This window comes from Nilaparvata lugens, chromosome 2 (genome assembly GCF_014356525.2).
Source record: "Nilaparvata lugens isolate BPH chromosome 2, ASM1435652v1, whole genome shotgun sequence".
In the NCBI taxonomy this organism is placed as follows: domain Eukaryota; kingdom Metazoa; phylum Arthropoda; class Insecta; order Hemiptera; family Delphacidae; genus Nilaparvata; species Nilaparvata lugens.
In genome coordinates this window covers 42,620,583-42,643,872 of record NC_052505.1, presented here as the reverse complement: position 1 = coordinate 42,643,872, position 23,290 = coordinate 42,620,583, and the positions used below count along the sequence as shown (strand labels likewise).

The 23,290-nt window shown below is 33.5% G+C and overlaps 1 protein-coding gene across 4 annotated transcripts in view; it reads left to right on the top strand.

Moving 5' to 3' along the window:
- Window positions 1-23,290, top strand: part of LOC111044633 (protein Wnt-4) — a 79,393-nt gene that overhangs the window by 18,100 nt on the left and 38,003 nt on the right. Inside the window, exon 1 of one of the 4 annotated variants that reach the window (XM_039421255.1) lies at window positions 21,325-21,398. The exons of the other annotated variants lie outside the window; for them this stretch is intronic. Coding sequence (XP_039277189.1) covers window positions 21,340-21,398 — 59 coding nt within the window. The 5' untranslated portion in view covers window positions 21,325-21,339. Of the gene's footprint in view, window positions 1-21,324; window positions 21,399-23,290 lie in introns of those variants that run through there. 4 annotated transcript variants of the gene reach the window in all.

Sequence of the window (23,290 nt, the reverse complement as noted above, 5' to 3'; positions counted from 1 at the left end):
CCGTCATCTGAGATGGGATTCCCAGATCCAATCTCTATGTCACAAGGTCAAGTATCTAACAAATAAATTTTACAAAATGAGCCAGTTGAAAATGCAACAAATTACTAGAATGGCCTACTTTGCTTACGCACAATCTGTGTTGCAATATGGAATTAGGGTATGGGGGGGTACTGCTGAATGTCATATAAACAAGATCTTCAATGTTCAAAAACATATAATAAAAGTGGCACTAAGCAAACCAAGGCTGTATCCTACTAGAATTCTCTTCCAGGAATCTAACATACTTACAATCAAACAGCTCTACTTGAAAAATTTAATTTCATATTTATTAAAAAACAAAAATCTTTTCAATACCCGAATTACTCCATATAACACGCGCCAAACTTACAGGAGATCTGACTTACCTGAAACTAATCTAACAGTATGTAGAATGCAATTTCCGTATAGATGTGACAAACTAGTAAATATTATACCACAAGACTTCATATCAGACAATCAAAATTGCTATAAGAGAAAAGAAATCTTATCATGGATCAAAACATCACCTGACGTTTTCAGTAATCAAAGGCAGTAGCTTATAACAAATTCTAAATTTACGTTTCTCCACTCACCTCTTCTCATCACCAGTTGACTTGTGCATTCACTGTGCTTCTTCTCTTTCTCAGGTTTTCCCTCTCATATTGTAAAAAAAACTGTTCTTCATTTCACTCTGTATTTCAAATTTATTTTACCATTAGGCTATTCTTAGTCATTTATTATATTCTATTTTATAAATATTTTTTCTTTTCTACGTTTCTCAATCTTTATATTCTCTTACTCATGCTCGCGAACAGACGAAAGTCTTGCGAGCTACACATTCTTTTGTACTTTTTATTTATTTTGTATTTTTGTGTATTTAAACTATGTAAAATGTGCAAAGAATGAATAAATTGAATTGAATTGAATTGTTTTATTAGAAATGAATCCGTGAATTGGAATAAAAAATACTATTTGCTGGAAGTTTACAATACTCCACGTTTGCAAGTAGGAATGAATATCACTTCAATTAATTTTAAATGCATGAATAAATGGAAAAAATGGAGTATGGAGTCACCACTCTAGGCTATTAGCGTTATTAATGTATTGATGATCTCTTGCATTTATTAACCCTATTATTGAACAATCTGCACTGTGAGTGTAAATATTTTCATATATTTATTGGTATTTTCATTCATGTCTGATTCGATTTAAGAATATCACCTTTAATTCAGTTGTTGATAAGAAGATTGAAAATGTTGAGTCAGTCAATTTCAATATTTATTACAGCTAATCAGGCTAGGAGAAAAGATATTTTTGAGAGGTAAATTCCGAGGAAAACGGACAGTCTAGAGTAATTTAAGTCATGAAGAAAATAATTCTCGATTAGAAAAACTATGAAAAATTGCTTATCGGAGCGTGCTGATGAATGTATCGAACTTGGATGACTTTCTAGCAACAATCATTGTTCAACGCCGACACACAAAAGTGCCTCAATATATGCATTGTCAAATGTCATAACCCAGCCGACTTGACATGGCAATTTAATTGTGGATAACATGTTGAAACCGAATTGATAGTCGAATAATAGGGTCTTGTTACATTCCAGCTGGATATCGAATACTGGAGACGTTCAATAAAAACTAAGAGAAGAGACACAATCCGGTTCTAATGAAGTTTTTTAAGTTGCGTGATGGCAGAGGGTCATTAGATGAATATTGACTCTTCCAAAGGAAAGAGTCATTTCTTTTGAGTGAAAAGTTTGTTCAGGTATGAATTACATTCTTGTCTGTTGGAATTATTACCCAAATTCTCCACACATCATTTTCAAATAAGAGACGAGATTATTAGTTTACTGATCATCAAATTATTGTTGATTTGTAACATAAGATTTTAGATGATCATCAAAGAATTGCATACTGTGATAATTCAAATTGCTATAAATCATAGAGCTGATAATGAAGAGGGATGATGAGAGAGATATGAGTATGCTTTTACATGGGGAGAGATTTCAAGCGGTATGTATTGGGGAGAAGAGAATAGAATAAAACGACTTTTTCAATTGATGACGTGGCGAAGTTTGGACATCAATGTACATACTATCACTCAACCACGTCGTTAGCATAAAATACAATACAAAAGAAACATGAAGAAATAATGAAAAACAGAAACAAAAAATTACAATAAAATATGAGAGTTCAATCTGGAGAAATGAAAAATAAAGGGGATATTTCACAGAGACAAGTTCTCACAGAGACAAGTAGTGTTTTTGAACGATATTAGTGTCACAGAGACAAGTTTCATAAGAGCAAGTACTTCTATAAATGGCAGTCTCACAGGAACAAGTTCCCACAGAGACAAGCAGTTTCATAGAGACATGGTCTCCGTCCAAACTAGTAGCACTATAAATGGTAGTCTCACAGAAGCAAGTTCTCACTCGAATAAGGTGTCTCACAGAAGCAAGTACAGTGTCGTAGAGACAAGGTAGCGAATATAGGAAGAAGTTAGGCGTGTTGCCTACATCTGAACTTGAGGGCATTCCATTATTTTGTTCTAGTAAATTGAATGTCTGCTGTTTTTTAATCATGTAGGTATATGATTATGATTAGAGGTTTATCATATAAGATATGGATGGGTTGGTAACCTATTGGAATTCGATAGCATCATGAAGATAACCTAAAAAAATGAATTGAGTTATGTAAATGTAGTATATTTCTACCAAACTCCAAGATAACTATTCCAATATATCTAATAAGTATATATTGGACCTTCAACCCGAACGAATAATCGATATGAATATGGAATGAAATAATTATATAAAAGCCAAATAGCCTACCACTGACCTATTCATCACCGCTTCTTAAAAACCACTTGGCCAAAATGGTTTTTCATTATAATTCCTTCTTTCGTAATAAATTGTTTATGCTTTTGTACTCCTGAGCGAAGCTCGGTCCCCGATATCATTAGCTAATCGTCGTCTTCTTTTTCCGAGATGCTGTCTCGAATTGTAAATTCAAATTGATAATATTAACTTCAGGCAGTCACAGAGTAAAGCTGCGTTAACACCAATATATTCTGTAGATTTTATTAGATTGAACATAACTTATCATACACATGATGACAGGCTTTGCCTTTGTGGAGAGTTTTCATGAAGTTTTTTAAAATATAATGTTGTATTTTCTGGAGCTACGATATAATAACAACTAGATTTAGTTATAATGATTAATTTTTTAGTTCAACTGTAAGTTTTATTTATGATTGTTTGGTTGCAGAAGATGTAACGTTGTTGTATAATATGAATATTTGTACCCTGAAATCATGATAATAAAAACCAATTTGATTTGATTTGATGAACATATATGTGTTTTTCAACGCAAGATTGGATGTCAAGATTTATAATGGCGTTCCGAGTTACGAATAATAATATCAATGAAAAACTTCATTTTCCTCATGAAATCTTTCCCATAAAAAATTCAATAGATTGTTGTTCTACAAGCGTTTCTACATGTTACAAAATGAAAATCCTAGTAAAAAACAAAAAGTGCCACTTGATAATTCCCAAATCATCTTTTTAATCGTAGCTCTGATTCAACTGAGCAATAACTTTCTGAACTTAATGAGCTAATAAAGTAGGTAACATTTAAAATTATCATAAGCGCAATGGGACTTGGGATTCCATCAATTCAGAATAAGTATTATACCGGTATTCATTTTTACAGGATTGAAGTAGTGCAACATTTAGATTAGCACACCAATAGATTTTTATTTGTAACGAAATAAGTTCATTACTTTCATTTATCACAGTTCTACTTTTTCCATTATGATAGAGTATATTGACGACTACTGCAGAATGATGTCTGGTAGCCATGGTAATGTAATGTAATGTAATGTAATGTAATGTAATGTAATGAAATGTGATCGTATGGTTGATTGGAAGTCTCCAACCAGCCTGATCAGTTTTCTTAGTGGGGCCATTGGCAAACATTTTAAAAAAGCCCTGATATTATAACAATGACTTTATTTCTAGTAGATAGCATTTCTAGTAGATGGCTGAATATTCTCGTTACCACTTTGCATAGGATGTTCAGTGAGGTCTACTGTTATCTGGACTACTAGAGTATTGTAACTCCTAATGTCAGATTGAGAAAGAGCTTGAAATTTATTCCTATTCAGTGTACTCCATGTTCAATAATCTGCCACTATCTTATATTAGAAGAAACTTGCCTCTAAATCAATTAAAAAACGCAGTAAATCTAATTCTGAATGAAAATGCTTATTATTCCGTAAATTCATTTTCAAATTGTTGAAAATGTGATATTCAGTGCTGCGAGTTTATAAATAATTTATGTTTTTTTTCAATGTATGACTTAATTTATTCAATTGTAATGGGTGATGATAATTATGACTTAATAAGACTGATTTGATGAATGATTACACAATTCATAAGATGTTATGAATTGAGTGGCTCATTTATTGTATAACAGACTATAAGCTGAATTCTTTAGACAAGGCCTAATCGCCCAATTTACATCCAAATTGTTTTTATTTATCGATCAATATATTTCTTATTTCTAGACGCCAGCTAAGAAAGGGGTTTCAATTTTCGTAGAATACGCACGTAATTGAAAATGTACGTTTTTAAAAAAATGTGATTTCAAATTCAAATTTCGTTTATCACACACATATACGAGAATTTAGAATTATTGAGAAAGTGGCCAGGAATAAGGTTTATGATTTTTGTTCTTCTGTATTTATACTAAGTGACGTATTTATTAGTGATGGCTCTTAAACGGTAGGCTTATTATCAAATAACGAGTTTAGACCAACGGGAAAATGGGATTTATATCATTTTATAATAAATATTCAATTACGTTTCCAACCTACAATTATTGTACAGATGGCAATTATTTGAATGTTGCAATTATTGACCGAGCGAAGTGAAGTCTAAGATTCAAGACGACGGTTTGGCATTTCTCTTAATGAATAAATGTTTATATGTTTATATGTTGCGCATTTACGGCGAAACGCGGTAATAGATTTTCATGAAATTTTGACAGGTATGTTCCTTTTTAAATTGTGCGTCGACGTATATGCAAGGTTTTTGAAAATTTTGCATTTCAAGGATAATATAAAAGGAAAAAGGAGCCTCCTTCATACGCCAATATTAGAGCAAAAATCAGACTATAGAATTATTAATCATAAATCAGCTGTCGGATTATAAATCGCATTCCATGACGCATGCAATTCAATATCTCAATGTAACTTGGTAAAAAATCAGCAGCTGTGTAGACTATTAATTGCATGCCTCATTGAATGCAATTTTATGCACTATTAAATGAACTATTGATCGCGTACAATAACGCATGCAATTAATAACTAAAATAACATAGTATTGTCTCTCGAACTTTCTCTGCTTTGAACTCGGGCTGTCCTGCTCCCAGTATGTCTTGAAGGAGATTAGCTTTTGATGTTAGCATTTTTGATGCACCAACCCCAACAGCCATTAGCCGTTTTCAGACCGATATCTCGTCGACACGACATAAAGACAGGGATTACTCTGATGGACAGTATAATGCGGTTAATAACTGCGCGAGGTCTACTGTTCACAGAACTACTAGTTCAAATGCTAATGAACTAATCATTATTATTAAACGAAAATCAAAATTAAATGCAGTAATTCATCCCGAAGACTTCTGCTACTGCAAATATTGACAACAGGGTAAACACTTTGATGGAAATTCGATGAGTGTTACTATTCAAAAATTATTTTTCAGCCCGGGGAATCGAACTCAGTACCTCCTAATTGCCGGTCAGGAATGCTTATCTTTACACCAAACTGACAATCTCTGGATAGCAGCGCTCATTTTATACAAAGCCATAGCGGCCAGCCTGTCTACAGATGGAAATTACTGAGATACTGCAATTATTCAAATGCTAATGAATCTATTATTATTATTATTAATCGAAAATCCAAATTAAATACTAATAAATAATGAATTATAAATTAAATTTAATCCCTGTTGTTTACCCTGTTGTCAATATTTGCAGAAGCAGAAGTCTTCGAGGTGAATTACAGCATTTAATTTGGATTTTCGTTCAATAATAAATATCGGGGGACCGAGCTTTGCTCTGGAGTGTGAAAGCATAAAAAATTTGTAACGAAAGATTGAATTTATAGTTTATATTTATTTATTCATTTTCTCAGTCGTACAATTATTTTTACAGTGATATGAGGAGGCACAACAGGCTTATGCCCAAAACTGTCACTTTTCAAATTCATACTACAGTCCAAATCAAAATCTAGGTTAAGCTGCTATCACCAAAATAACAATTTATTCACACTTAAAAAAACAAACACATCATCAATAACAAATAGATATACTATGAATTCGATTTGGAATGATATGTTTGCTACAATATTAATTTTGTCAATATACTATGTCTATCACTAACATCATGTAGCTACTATTTTTGACTTTCTGAAGTAAACATGTTTTCTAAAAAAAGATAAATAAACGAATATAAGTTTCTCTTGCTAAATTTTTCTTCTCGTGAGATCAGCTGGATGATCCCACACACATGCACTCGTTCACTCTCTTCCATTACGGTATCGACAGACAACAAAATTTGCAGCTGTTTTTCCAAGGACGTATTTTTATCCTTTTAATGTCCCTTAGCGAGTTATCCAAGGGTTGAGACCTAGTGCAATCGAATATTCATATCATAGACCTACTTTGTTCCAAATTTCGTGAATATCGTTAGAGCCGTTTTCGAGATCCATTGAACATAAATAATATACCCATATGACCATATAACTACATAACCATAAAATATATATATATATATATATATATATATATATATATTGTAACATATTTAATTTGGATTGATGAATAAAAATCCCTAGTTGAAATATTTATAGGTCTAAGTGAAGTAATTGGCTAATATCGCCAAAGAGATAACGTAAAGATTAGATAATATCAGACATCCTGGCTAAACTGTACAACAGCCTAAGAAGAATGGAAATAATTTTTGCTACTATATAATATTATATAAAATATTGAAAATTGAGGTTAGGCATAAACATTTAGTGATCGGCGACCTAACGATCGACCGAGCCATACAACGTAGAATCTGACCAAACACCTTGGCAGAAATTCATTGTGGCAAAACAGTATGCATTTTGAGGAACTAAAAGTCTCACGTGGCTAATTATTGTAATGTATGAAACAACTAATAATCTATAAAAAATTACTTGGCATGTAAAAAGCATATTTAAAAACCCCAACAAAAATAATTAAATGTACTAAGGAAGTAGGAGGTTACTGGGCGCATGAATACTGTAATAATTTGCATGCACCAATCAAATAGTGGCAATTGATAGGCGGCAATAGTGAGCCGATTCAAAATTATTTGTATATATTTCTACAAATAATAAGAATTTATAAAAAATTGTTGTATAGTCTATGTTTTGGATATGGCCCGAAGGTAAAGAAATTATTAAATATATAACATAAGTAATAATTTGATATTTTAGTAAGGTCTATTTGAGCCTTGAATGGTGGAGGAATAGAATATTCAAATTTTATGCAAATTTAGAAATCGGAAATGAGAATTGTAAAATTGAGAAACGAGAACCACACTCGCCTGCCAACTACCACCATGAGAGGTCACCAAAAATTATAGAGCGTAATACCTTGTAATAATTTAAAGTTAAATTGAATTACTAAATTTCTTATAAGACTTTGTGATGCTCTTACAAAGCAAAAGTCATTTTTAAATAATTTTGTAACCCCTTGGAAGAGATGACTCCGGCTACAATAATCCAGGACCACCAGGAGTTGGATCGACATCAGCAGCTCATAAGAAAATTCCGACACGTGAGTGAAAAATATTGAAATAGTGATAGGGCGCCCTCAGTGCTTCGAAATTACATGAAAACCAAAGCTAGCTCGTCGAAAGGGTTTCTCATAAATTAAGAATTTGGTAAAAATACTTGCGCAAGTAAATATAGTATAAAATGTATTTTATTAGAAGATAACGAATCAATTCATATATCAGAAGATCTATCAATCAAAGAAGTATAAAATCTAGGCTGTTAATACAATATTCATATGATCATTAATTTCTGCAATATAATTTGCGATAATTTATTGTAGCTCTGATTCACTAGATGAATTGCTCTATTTATTCCTTCAGGTGCCGAATCTCGCACCCTGAGATAAAATATATATTTATTACAAAGAAATCTATTAGATACTATAGAATTTAATATATATATATATATATATATATATATATTATATATATATATATATATATATATATATATATTTGGATTACTAGTTTGTCAATTTGTCATGCTGATTTTAAGAATCTATTTTTAATAGAATTGTCCAAGTCGACAGGTATTAGCAAGCTGATATCGCAGCTACATGCAAATGCATATGATCATAAAAATGGAAGCACATGGTAACGTTTCGTGCTATAAAATTTAAAGAATAGTATTAGCCTGTGATATTTTATTGATTTCGATTATTGTTTTATCTCATATTATATATTTTTTGTCGCTCTATATATTTTTGCTCTGATTTATTTTTTGAGATATTTGTTAATATATGTATCAAATTGTTCATGGTGTACGATTTATTTTTATTCCTCAATACTATAGGATAAGTATCATATATATATATTTTTCAATAAATTATCAGTATTATTTTTATAAGCTCCTGTATGAGCCCATTAATGTATGATGACAAGAACATGTCGTACCAACGTGAGACTGTATCCTATAAAAAACCACGACCTGATTTTTATAATTATTAAAATATTTCATGCTCTACCGACTGATGCCAAGCAGGAGGCTAATCGTTATTTAACTATAAAAAATAACGTGACAATATACAGATATTGCTCGCTTAATATAATAGGATAAATTCATTCTTCTTTCTTTTCTTTATCCGGCGCTACAGCCCTAGGTGAGCTCTGGCCTCCTTCACAACACACCTCCATTCTTCCCTGTTCATGGCTCTTTCCTTCCATCCTCTTACCCCCATCTTTCTCAGGTCATCCATCACTTGGTCCACCCACCTGTTCCTTGGCCTACCTTTCTTTCTTCTGCTGTGCAACTTGCTATTAAAAACTATTTTCGGCATTCTAGCCTCACTCATCCTCATCACATGCCCCAACCACCTTATTCTTTGGGCTTTAATGAAGCGTACTATATTTTCTCCTTTTATTAATGCTTCTATTTCCTCATTTTTTCTTATTCGCCATTGCTGCTCATTAATCTGAACGGGACCGTAAATTCTTCTTAGTATGGATCTTTCAAAGATTTTTAATGCATTTTCGTCAGCCATATTCATCACCCAAGTTTCTGCCGCATATGTTGCCACTGGACGCACCAATGTTCTATATATTGTTATCTTGGTGCTCCTGCCGACCAACTTACTTTTAAATAATCTAACATTGGCATAGTAGGCCCTATTAGCTGCTTGAATCCTTTCTTTTATAAAAGCATTATTACCTGTGGCATTTATTGGGCATCCTAGATACTTGAAGTTCTCTACACCTGCAAACTTTTTGTTATCCACGTAGATATTTCTTGGTACTCTGGACTTGATTGCTGACACACACAGATATTTACTCTTGTTCTCATTTACAACCAGTCCGACTTTTCGTGCTTCAATTTCCAGGATTTTATAAACTTCTTTCAAGCATGCCACACTTCTAGCCATTATTACCACGTCATCCGCATATGCACATACTTGATGCATCTTGTTGAATATGGTACCTCTCTGATCCACCCTTTCAATAGCTTTCTGGAGAGCAATGTCGAACAGTACTGCTGAGAGCCCATCACCCTGCTTTACACCAGCATTAAAATGAAAGCTTCTGCTCAGCCTATTTCCCATCTTCACTTTGGCTGTAGTAGCAGCCATTATCATTGTGATGAGGTTAACAAGCTTACTCGGAATACCAAAACTCTTGAGTATCTGACACAGCTTAGACCTGATGAGACTATCAAAGGCTTGCTTAAAATCAATGAAAAGGCAGTGCACATCTATTCCGTACTCATAGAATTTTTCTATTATTTGTTTTATTACAAAAATCTGGTCAGTTGTACCCCTATCTCTGCGAAAGCCACACTGGTATTCACCAAGTATATTTTCTGAATATGGCTCCAGTCTATTTCTTATGATTGCAGAGAAAATCTTATATACAACATTCAATAGGGTAATCCCTCTATAATTCTGGCACTCCATTTTGTCTCATAAATAGGATAAATTCATTAGCATTTGAATAATTGCAATATCTCAGTAATTTCCAGATGGCTATTGAAACATTATTGATCTAACTAAAGCATGATATTAGTGGCAAAGACCGGAATCTGCGTTTCAGTTCATTTTCATATGTGTGTGAGAGAGAGAGAGAGTGAGGCCTTGCCGTTCTTGTTCTTGGTACCTTTTACAAAAGGGACTCATAATACAAAAAAAATCAGACCTTGCCGGACAAAGCTAGCGGAAGAAGAAGAAGAAGAAGAAGACGACAGGAGGAGAAGAAGAACAAGCGAGAAGACGAAGAGGATCATAAGAAGAAGGAGACAGAAGAAGAAGAAGAAGAAAAGGAAGAAGGTGAAAAATAATAAGAAGAAAAAGATATAGATAGGAGAAGATTATAACCGTTGATTACAATATTGTATCTATGACCACTCTTTTGACGAATTTATTGATATCACTTATGTATAAGTTAATTTTACTGCAGAATCAGAATTTGGCCTTAACCTGAACAATTAAAAGTCACTTTGAAATAGTTATTTTGGAGTTTGGTAGAAATACATTTACATGGAACTCAATTTATTAATTAAAGGCTATCTACATAATTCTAATAGGTTCTGATAATCCATAATGATAAAATAGGTGTTCAATGAATAAATGAAGCCTAATAACTTGAAATATATTTATAATTATTTAAGATTAAATTGATTCTACCTCGGTGCTAGTCAGCTTTACATTTGTACATTTATCATTGTATTGAATTATTAAATATTTGATGATTTTGGTAAAACGTTAATTTAATCCTGGACTAGTTGTTCTGTCAACAGTGGACCTCACGCAGTTATAAAACACAACATCGTCTCATACTGTCCATAAGAGTAAATCCTGTCTGTATGTCGTGTCGGCAAGATGTCGGTGTGAAAACGGCTAATGGCTGTTGGGGTTAGTGTATCAAAAATATGCTAACATCAAAAGCTAATCTTCTTTAACACATTGGCAACAAGTCAGCCCGAGTTGAAAGCAGAGAAAGGTCGAGAGAAAATACTATGTTTACTTTCCGTTATTAATTGCATGCGTCATTGCATGGGATGAATAGTCAACACGACAACTGATTCTTTACTAAGTTACATTAAGATATTAATTGCATGCGTTATTGCATGCAATTAAAAATCCACTCGCCAGCTGATTTATGATGAATGATTATATTCTGATTTTACTGTAATATTGGCGTTCGAAGAAGACTTTTCTTATTGTAACCTTAAAATGCAAAATTTTCAAAAACCTTGTATATACGTCGAGGCACAATTTAAAAAGAAATATTGCTGTCGAATTTCATGGCAATCTATTGCTGCGTTTCGCCGTAATTGCGGAACATATAAATATAATGAGAAATGCAAAACCGTCGACTTGAATCTTAGAACTCACTTCGCTCGGCCAATAAATCGAAATTTTAAAAAACCACAATTATCCTGGATGAAAAGGGGAATCAATTGTTATGTAGATTTGAATTTAAATGTCTAAGATCCACTAAACAGTCTACTAAATTCATCATTTTTTCTCCACAGGAGAAACATTTAAAGCTGGCATCAAATGATGTGACCACATTATTTACATATGTAAATTATATATTTATATATGTATGTCACGTGGATTGAAGGAGCGTTGTTTGTCACGTTGTTTGTTGATTGAAGGAAGATTCTATTTTACTATTTAAATAAATCATAATGTAATTTACTTATCCACTTCGAGATTTACATAGTGATAATAAGTAGGAAATAAAATGTATAACAAACACTTCAGTTGCTATGTAGCCCTACTGTATTGTATTTTAAGTATATTAGTTTGTTTTATTTTTTACTAAAGTGATGAAATATCAGAAAATACTATTATTCAGCATTGTTATAGTATTATTTTCAATGTCATTTTTTTCTCCTTTCTTTTCAATTATTTAAAATTTGTTATATCGTAATTTTAAATAAGTACATAACTTAACTATTGTTTGTTTTTAATCATATTATTTGTATTATTTTTTTTGTATTATTATAATACTTGATAAAGAGTTGAGTGTAAGAGACGGTCGACTGCGCCCTAACTTCGCTCTCTAGGAAAAATAAAGGCAGTCATTCTATTCTATTCATGTCACCATAATATGTATGTATATTATATTAAAAAACAGATGACATCCAATTTATTAGAACAAATGAAATGCCTACATCTTCATGTGTAGGCAACACACCACACCAAACTTGTTCCTATGAGACTGACCTTCTCTGTGACACTCCACTTGTTCGAATGGGACTCTATCCCTCTGTGACACTCTACTCTCTCTCTCTCTCTCTCTCTCTCTCTTCCAGTGACACTACTTGTTCGAATGAGACTTTTCTTCACTACTTGTTCCAGTGAGACTCACCTTGTCTCTGTGGGAACTTGTTCCTGTGAGACTGCCATTCATAGAAATACTTGTTCCTATGAAACTTGTCTCTGTGATACGGACCCAAAATAAAGTGTCTTTCTATGACTAAATCACTTCACTCCTGGAAGAGAAAACAAAAAATATATATAACCCCCCTCACTTCTAAGCCCATGGACGAACCTCCCCCTAAATTTATCTTCCATCGCCCATTTGAAACACTGCTCAAATCCTTTTTTTGGGACCCCCCAAGATTTGATTTTGAGCCTGGTTTTGTGATTTTAAGTCCCCCCTTCAAGAATTTCAAGGACGTAGTTTGCGTCCAACCCCTCCCCCCTATGGTTCATCAAATTCAAATTGGTGAGGGGTGCTGGGCTATTTTGTTGTGAACACCATGGAGACATGATGATGTTTCTGATATGTATAGATGATACTGTATAGTATTACCCTCTCACAACTGATCGTTTCCAAAATATCTTTGAATTCCGGCTTTTCCAAACTAAATGGTACACAGGTCGAGATGTAGTGACAACAGCTTATACTAGAAGCAACTGCCGTCTGTGTTTGAATAAGAGAGTGGAGAGTCAAGCTGAGCAGTGAGCCTCCTCTCCAGTAGCGCCACTCGACCCGGTTTCAATGTTTTAAAACCCATTAGATTTGCTAGATGCTGGAGCAAGACAACATCGCGGAGGGTTGGAGACAAAAGACGCTACTAGAGATGCTGCACTCGAGTCGCTGCAAGAAGCTGCACGAATCCAAGCACGTTAGATTGCTGCTCATGTTGCTTGTGTTGCCAGCTTCACTGTAGGTGGACGGACGGACTCAACTTGTTCGAGCAGTTAATATTGTGCGCCGCGTTGAGGCAACGTGCAAAATGGCGAGCGTCCGCTCTTCAACGTGCGTGCGAAGGGGAAGAAAGTATTGTAGTGACATGGACGGTGAAGGAGAGTCCAATTAAGTTGGGTTTCGAGCACTTGCTGGAATATATCAGCGAGTAGAGTATTGCAGTCGCGTGTGGGTAGGCTGCCACTATCATCATGCTGCCACTTGACAGCGGAACGCTCGCTTCTTTGGTTGCTATCCACTCAACGAGGTTGGAGGTGCGCCCTTCCGGCAGCCATATAATGCTAGCAAGCTAGCTTAGCTTTTCTTATACTGCAAATCAGAAAGCACATAATGCCATCTTATGCGGTTTCTTCGCATCCCCTTCCAATCAAGCAATCATATGCTTTGTCGAAAAAGTCGTAATAATTATTGACATATTCCATTTGAAATAAAGAATGCACTTATGAAGATTTATGAAGAAGGTAATAGCTGTTCCTAACTCAGCTCAAGGGGGTACAAAATGGGTGTTGTTTGGTCTTATGACCAAAATAGTGACAAAGATGCCCAGCAAAATACATTTTCATAATTCAGCTCAGTAAGTGGATCATTAGAAAAACCTCAATAATGAGAAGACTATTGCCCTCAGCAGCCTCTGCAGCTACTCTACTTGCTTGAGCATCGTTCAGAATTCTGCTGTTAAAAAAATTGAGTTTCTATTTGAAATAATAACTCATACATGAAAACTATATATAATATACTAATTCAACTATTTAAATATAGATTGAATATTAATTCATAATGGAATGTATTAATTATCATTCATGAGTTCTGCATCAATTTATGAAGTTCAAGAGTGATTGAGTGACAAGTATTAGAGTGATAGATATAATTATTCATGCTTAGGCCTTCATGCATTAAAACGCGTATTCTCAATCACAAGGAGAGTTTGATAATATTCATAAGAATGATTTTCTAATCTCCTCTGATTTGAAAAACCGATTTCACTATCTGTCATTTTCAATCTGTTATGTGCAAACATTCTAAGAGCATCCTTGTAGAGAGTTGCAAAGTTGGTCTTGATCGGAACGTATTGTGAGATAGAATTGAAGCTTAGTGAGAGATGCTTGATGCTGTAAAGGACAGATTTTACGAGTCGGTAGAGGGAAATGCCAGCACATCCCTTAACGGACGTGATTATTTTTTATTACTTCAGCGATAAAATTTATTAATATGTTTATTGAAGTGCGGATAAGTTGATCGTTACAGTTTCCAGGCTGAGCTCTCTCTTTAATTCTCGTCGGATTACTTTCTTCATTCTGTCTTTTATTGTTTTCAGGCAATGAACGGCAATCGTCACAGCTATCTTCTATAGAAAGCCCAGTCGTAAAAAATGTAATTACAGGAACTTTTTAGAGTGTTCCGATTAACGTGCACGCACACGCGAAGGCGCGCGCACTCTCGAATAAAACTTTTATTACAACATTTTATCCGAACGATGCCCGGAAAAGAGACGAACTGCCATTTGATCCGATCGTTTCATCCCAGAAATGTCTTCCAATATTAGAATGCTTTTGATGATTAAAAACGATCCCGTTCAATGTCGATGTCGTTTATTGAAATGGGTGTCAAAGGCTGCTCCCCATACTTCTATATTGTAGTGGAAGATTGAGTGAGCATATGCATTGTAAATTGTTCTGAGAATGTTCAAGTCTTTCAATTGATTAATTTTGTAAAATATTGTAATCAAGTATTTTAATTTATAACAAAGATTTTGGATGTGAATGTCCCATTTAATATGCTTATCAATCGTAATTCCTAAATATTTCATTGACTTAACTCTTTCTATAGTTGAACAAGTACAGTTGGGAGTGTCGCAGTTATGATTATGTATTATTAGTTTTAAATGTTCTGAAGGTTGACTGCTTCTATTAGGCGAAAAAGTTATATATTTAGTTTTTATTGTATTTAATGTTAGAATATGACTTTTTAACCACGACTTGACCACTGAGAGACCGCGATTTGCACAGTTGAATGTTTCATCCCAAGTTGAGCCAGAAAAGATTAAAGCAGTGTCATCGGCAAAAGATAGAGCAATACCATTCGGAATGCGTAGTTTCAATAAATCATTCACATAAATCAAAAACATAAGAGGCGATAGTACAGTGCCTTGTGGCAGACCATAATCTTTAATAATCTGGATATCAGTTTCCAAAATTTGGGTTCGATCCTTCAAATAGCTTGCGAATAGTTTTTTTGCTATCCCCCTTATTCCACTATTTTCCAACTTGTTTAATAAGATAGAATGTGGTATTGTATCGAACGCCTTCGCTAAGTCACAGAATACAGCAAGTGTTTTTTTATTACTATTGAAATTTTTGTCGATTATACTTGTCAAATGTAACACAGCATCCTTGGTAGATTTACCTTTTTGGAATCCATACTGGTTGCCCTCAATAAATTTATTTTTTTCAAGAAAATTCAACAGTCTTGCTTTTATAATTTTTTCCATGATTTTAGACAAGTTGCTGAGTAGACTAATAGGTCTATAATTTTGTGGATCATCAAGTTTATTGGATTTAGGAATCGGTTTTATTAAGGCTACTTTAAATTTTCTGGGAAAATATCCTAGTAGAAAGCATCTATTAACTATGAATTCAAGAGGACAAACAATATAGTTTGAAATTTTCTTTAGACATATGCTACTTATGCCATCCGCACCTGGAGAAGAGTTTGGTTTTAGCTCATGAATGTATTTATTTCTGTAACATTAGTTGGGCTTAGAAAAAAGCTATGTAAGGTTGTAGGTGAGATTGTTTCGGGAATTTCAATTATATTATTTTGAATTAGGTTTTTAGCATATTTCTTGCCTACTGTTGCAAAATGTTTATTTAGTACGACAGCTTCAATTCTAGCTTCAAATTCTTTAGTTTTGGTTTTGGTAATTTCTTTTATGCAATCCCAAGTTTTCTTAATATTACCTTTATAATTGAGAAACTTTTGATTATAGTATTCAATTTTTGCTTTTTTGATCAAAATGTTCAGAGTGTTTCTATATCGCTTATATTCCTCCTTCAATCTAATATTAAATGGTTCTTTAGTCAGTTTCCTATGCATCTTGTCTCGCTTTCTTATAGAATTAATAATACCCTGACTTATCCATGGCTTCAGTGGTTTTCTTTTATGAGGTATCTTAAAAGATCGTGAGCTAAGTTTAATGTGGTCCGTGAGTGTATTTATAAAAGCATCCACTAACTCATCAATGTCTTCAGTATTGCTATTAAATATCTTATCCCATCTTTCTTCTTCTAAGCTACGACATAATTTTTCATAATCAATTTTGACTATATCATTAGTCGATGAAATACTCTTAGTTTTTATGTTATTCGGATTTAAATGGATGGTTGTGCAAAAATGATCAGTAATATTTGATTCGATTACAGTTGCTAATATGTTTTCAGGATTTATATTCTTATCTTTGAGAAATATATGATCAATACATGTCTTAGTATTATTTTGAATTCTTGTTGGTATATTTATGTAGGATATCCATTTAAATGAACAGCACTCAAGTATTCGTTCGTTAGATTGCAATTTTCTAATAGGTTCAAATTCATGTCTCCTAGCACCAAAAATGTATTTCCATTATTAGTATTTTGCAAAAGAGAGTCGAAACTGTTTATGAAATCAACAATATTAAGTGAAGGTGAGCGATAGACAGACAACAGCGTATACTTCTTATCTAGAAATGTGAATGTAATTGCAATCGAGTTAGCTTTATCTATTTCTAAATCAATCAGTTCGAAGTCTATGATGCTATTGTCAATAAACAAGCAGATACCATCGCTTCTTGAATATTTGGATTTTTTATATATAGTTCGGTATCCATCCATAATAAAATTACATTGAGAGTCCTCAGTTATCCATGTTTCTGATAAAATTATCACATGAAATTTTGTTTCACACTGGTTCAGGTAACATATAAATTGATCAAAATTTTTATTAACACTCCTTATGTTCATATGCAATAAGTTGAGTAAACTCTCTGTATTACTATTTAAATAATTATCCGGCTTGAAGTTAGCAATATCTTGAACCTCCAGCGTATCATAGATACCAACATCAACTGTATCACCTACTTCAAAAGGCATTGGATTGGGTAGAAAAATAAAATAACAACTTCGTTACTCATGAAAAATTCGGCTAGCCACCTACTGCACACGATAAGATAAAGATTTATATTAATAGGATAATGGAGTCTTACCAATATTGAAATCCTAATTATTGACAATATTGTGACAATGATGTAGAATACAATTATTTTATTGATAAAAATATTCAAATCAACCTGTTCTTGTTTAATTTGTGGATCTTCGGCTCTAATAAAGCTGTTTGGAATCATTCTATATAAATTTACAATAAACATAGTAATAAAAATGATTGAACGTTTTCAAAATTGCGTTCTATATATATACCTTTGGCCGTTCAAATAAAATAATACCAAGAAGCCATCTTTCAATAAATCAATCAGCAAAGACAAAAAACTAATCTCGCTTGAATTCAACTTTTTAACAGTTTTATAATTATTAGTGATATTGTATTCTTCAGATACATATTTAATTTGACGATTTCTCATAAACAATATGAAGTAAATTAAATCCTGGAAATAATAAATAATTCTACCTGAACTTCTGTTCATCTTTATACAAAATAGATCTATAAAAGTCATAAAATCATAGTTTCCATCTTGAAAAACACCAAAAAAATAATAAAATTCATGTTTCGAATGTTCTAAAGTAATCAGAGTATAGTTCTTTCTCAGTTTATCATTAGACAATGTAAATAATAGGCCTATTGCGAAACATAACTTAGTGTTATAGAAAAATATCTTCATAGTTACAAAGTAAGACTTAAAACAAAATAATTCGGCCATCTATAGTTTCACAAAATCTTTCTCATTTCTCACATGTATTGGCTGCTTACCTTCCTCCTTCCTAGCCAGTATCCTACCATCCTTAACCCATACAAAACGATAGCCTTTTTGAATAGCGATCTTTCGCGTTTCTTTGAGAAGTGCACTTGTGGTGGGAGCAAGATGCTGATAAGCACACACTCGTCCGTCAATCAATGACTGGCATACCGTTTTTGTTGAGATTCCAGGATCCTCTCCATCACGATTTGAAGCGCCTTTAAAATAAGTCAACCAATCTTCTTTATCTTTTCTTCTAATAAACTTGAAAACAATTGGCTTACTTTTATTATTGTTCCCTGACGGCAATCTGTGAGCAATACTGAGACTATTAGAGTTCATTGGACTGTTTATTGCGGATGAAATTTTATTAAAGACCTCATACACTGATTCATTACGTGTCTCTGGAAATCCAGTGACAATAACATTGTCTCTACGGGTGTAACCTTGCAGGCCGGAAATTTCAACCTTTAAATTTGTATTTTCGTTTTTTAGCACATCAATTTCTTTTTTCAATTGTTTCACTTCCTCCTTATAGTTTAAGAGTTCCTTTCTAAAATCGTCAAAATCATTAGAGACAAACTCGATCGAATGTTTAATAGAATTAAAATCCTCCTTGAAAGTTGGAGAAAATTCTGAGCTGATAATCTCTCTCACCGCTTGAGCAATAGCCTGAAGATCCAAGGTCGAGAGAGAGAGAGCGATTGTCCTTTATCTTCTTCCTCGCCTGTAGATACTGAACGACTGCCTCCTGTGTTTGTATTTGTAGACGCGTTTGGGCTAGTTTTGCATGCGATACATTTCCATTTGGACTTATTATCACTAGACATTTTTCTAAAGTTAGATTCTTTTATCAGCTGACAAAGATAATGACATTTCGAACCACATGCGTTGCACGTTAAAAAGTCTTGTTCAGGAATACTCGTTTCACAACATTTACTACACAACATTTTACCGGTAGTCTTAATCGAAATCAACTTGAACTAAAGAAAGATAACAGAGCAACAGCACAATCGATGTTTACTCCTCCACGGCCAGAGGCGAACTGAATGAGATACGAATGTATGAATGAGATACGCATAATTTTTTTAATATCAAAAAGTGTTTTGGATAATAAGGCCTGAATTTTGATAGAAAAAGATAAAGTTTTTTAATAACATTCCAACATTATTAGAAAAATGCACGATTTTTGTTTCAAGGATCAAAATGGTAATCATAATGTTGTGGTCTCACGCCTGACACATCTATTTTATTGAGGGTACATTGCACCCTCAGTGGATTTCATCCCCACAGCTTGGGGTGACTAATTCCCAATTTACTTGGCCTTAGCGGACGTTCAGCTCATATCGACATACCTCATGCACCCTCACCCAGAAGGCTAATAAACGTAATGTGACCAAAAGTCGTAAATACCAATTTTGGTTGCAAGTCTTTATCACAGCCTATTCTAAATGATGGAGGTTTAGGCGCACTATTTGGGAGCGAATCATTCACAAAGATCCAGAACCAAGTTCATAACCTAACTTACTATTGAATATTCAGGAGCTTTAAAGTCAGTTTTCAAATATTTAAGTATAACTATCAAGTATTTGCTAGAATTTCGTCAATTCAAGAACGTGAAAGATGTACTGAATTTCTAAGATATGATCTGTCACAAGTAAAAAGATAAAAAGTGTATAGTGTTTTTCTGGCTCTAAATTATTCTCAATTACACAAAAAATTCAATTAATGGCAATTTGAGTGTTTATTTTGTGTGTTTTTATTCAGTTTTTCAACCGTCAAAATCCAGAATTTTCATTTTTTGTTGTTTTCGAGTAAAAATGGACTAAATTTTAGAAGAGTGAAATCATAACCCTATTTCGTACTTTTAAAATGTTATCCAAATTTGGGATATGAATAGTACAAGGAGTATTCTTAGTTTTTCTCCCTCGGTCAGTGCTTTCTTGTGAAATTAATAATTAAATAGATAGAATATAATGATGAAAGATGAAAAACGAAAAATTATACTCGTTTGAAATTCAAAATAATACACGAGATTAATCTCTACAGCTTGTGAATTTCCTTATGGACAGTTCAATAATTCCTATTGAAGCTTCAAGTTTAACTATGAGACCAACATTAATTGATCAAGAAGGCCTAGTTATTCATTAAAAATCAAAGTAAACATTAAAGTGATAACAGTCTTGTTTGGATACCAATGTTGATTCACCTTGTTAAGACACAGCTAATCCAGTGCTCAATTTTGTCCAATTGATTGTGGAGAAATACAACACCATTTTAAAACTAATGAATCAAGCTCAAGTTAGTAAGAAATTGAATGTGCTCCATTATTGAGAACTAACAACCTTCTTATTGGACCACATTGAATTGCTACTTCCAATAATTCATTATAGACTGTGGAGGACGTGCAGTTTGACAGAGTCAATACTAAAAGAAGTTAATTTTTAAACGATTTGTAGAAAAAAGGGTACTATAATTATTTTTCAACTAACAAATCAAGTATTACTGATGAAATACGCTATTAAAAAATAATAGAACATTTGAAACTGATTGATGCATTAGAAATTTGCAATAGAAGGAATCATTTGGAGTCTAAATCGAGCATTTCATAGAGAGCGGGTTGGCTGCTTCCTGAAGGTTGCCGAAGTTCAAGTTCATTTGCTACGAGCAACGTTGTAAAAGAGTGAGAGCGTTCAATCTTTATATCTGTAGTAAATTTTGAGGGACTGATTTTTGCTAACAAAACACGACAGGGACAAAATGAGAGTGGGTAACTTTTGTTGTTGAAGGGAAGCTCCACATGGGGAAGCAGGAGAATGTCTGTGAAACTATGAGCCAGATAAGGAATGAACGACTATCTTGTTCCCGCTCAAAGGTCCGGGATAAGTACAGGGGGATTACCATGGTGAGTTACATGACTCTGCTCCCCTCTCTGCACTGCACTGCTCCGCTTCACCATTGCAGCTTTCTTCTGTTTAACCGTCTCTTCAATGCGCTCACTTTCATATTTACTCAGTTCACCACATTTAACGCTCTCATACTTATCAAAATCCTTTTGCAAGAGAAATAATTTCTTATTTCAAATGAATTCAATTTTAATAGTTGAGAGATAACAAAGATTGTATCTTATTGGAATCTTTTCTTTTGAAATCTGGAGTTTAATAGCAGTGCAATGTCGTCTCGATTTTCACATTTCATGGAAATACTAGTAACTAGTAAATAGTACAATTCACTATTCTACATGTTTAGTTTACTGTAGAAGTGTGCAACAACATAGTACAGAGGAATGGAGAGATCAGTAACAATGTCAAAATCTTAAATTTTAGATAATAATTATCAACGCTCTGAAATTCTATTCCATCGCTTCCACAAAATTTAAACTACGAGATAAATTAATAGGTAATCTGAAGAGAAATACAGTTTTTTGGAGAAGAGTATCCATCTCCTTATCTCAATTGTGAAGAGCGAAGGAGAGAGCGAAAGGGAAAGAGAAAAAATGTTTGGTTAAAGGGCTAGATGGTAGAGAGTAGAATCAATTTCAGAAAAATAATAACTTCAACTTCAATAAAGTATAAAAAAGCATATATTTATATAAATACACCGACTCTAAAAGCTAATACTAAAAAAGCACAGTGGAATTTCAATCTCAGATGTGCATTAAAACTGAAACATGTTATTGTTTGTGGGTGATTGGTATCCGAGAATGTTTGAGTGCAGCAGGAGGAAAACTCATCCAGTGAAGGGTTGGTTGGTCGGCTTGAGCTGAGTGAACTTGAGACCAGGTTTATCCGACCAATATGTAGAAGGAACACATTCCTTTCTTCATGTTTGCGTAAGATCTCAGTTCATCTTCAAATAAATATCGGTTCGAAGGTTTCCCATCTCTTGCCAATAGCCTACCCTAGTACACACGTACAACCTTCAATGCTACTCTACATCATCCTTGTTCCTACATACTTTGTAATTCTTTCTTAAAGCAAATGGCACCATGTCTATTCAAGTCTTTGAATATTAAATTTTAACTTGACGTTTAGAACTTCCAAAGAAAGATGGTAAAGGCCTACAGTACATCAGAATATAATATATCGGATGGAAATCACTTAGTTTTACTTTTTCTTACTCAACTACGATATTGCACTATCGTGGAGAGAATTCCCTTTCAATTGTCTGATGATTAAAGTTATGTAAAAATCAACATCCTTTCCAATAATGAGAATAGATTGACACATAGCTATTACAAAGTTCTTTTGAATTTTATAATTCATCTAAGAACATTTTACAATTAATCAAACTCTGCTATCACTCTACCAAAGGAAATAATAATCTTCAAGATTATCTTCTCCAGAATATTCCGCTATTCTCGTTAATAAAGCAATATTTCGCAGTGAGTTTGGATCCCATGGTACGCTGATCCCGAGTAGAACATTATTCTGTTCTATTTTGGTAAGAAAAACGAGAATCATAAATGATTCGAGCAACCAGAATATTATCTAAATCACTTGAGTCCATGTTCAAATTGGGAGAACAGAGACATGTTCCAAATGAATCAATCCTTGATATTGTATCCAGAAATTCATTCTTGTATTTTAGAAATACAATGCAATCTTGAGTGTAGAATTCTCAACTTTGAGTTGCTCCCCTTTTGTGATGCTGTTCTAATCCGTAGTGTAATGTGACCCCTGGTTCGCACTGCAACCAAACTGGTTCGGGTTGTGATGTCTCAACCCCTAGCCTGCGAAGATTGGTTTACCTCCAGCAATATGTAGGAGGATGTTCTGTTCCTTTGGATTTACCTGC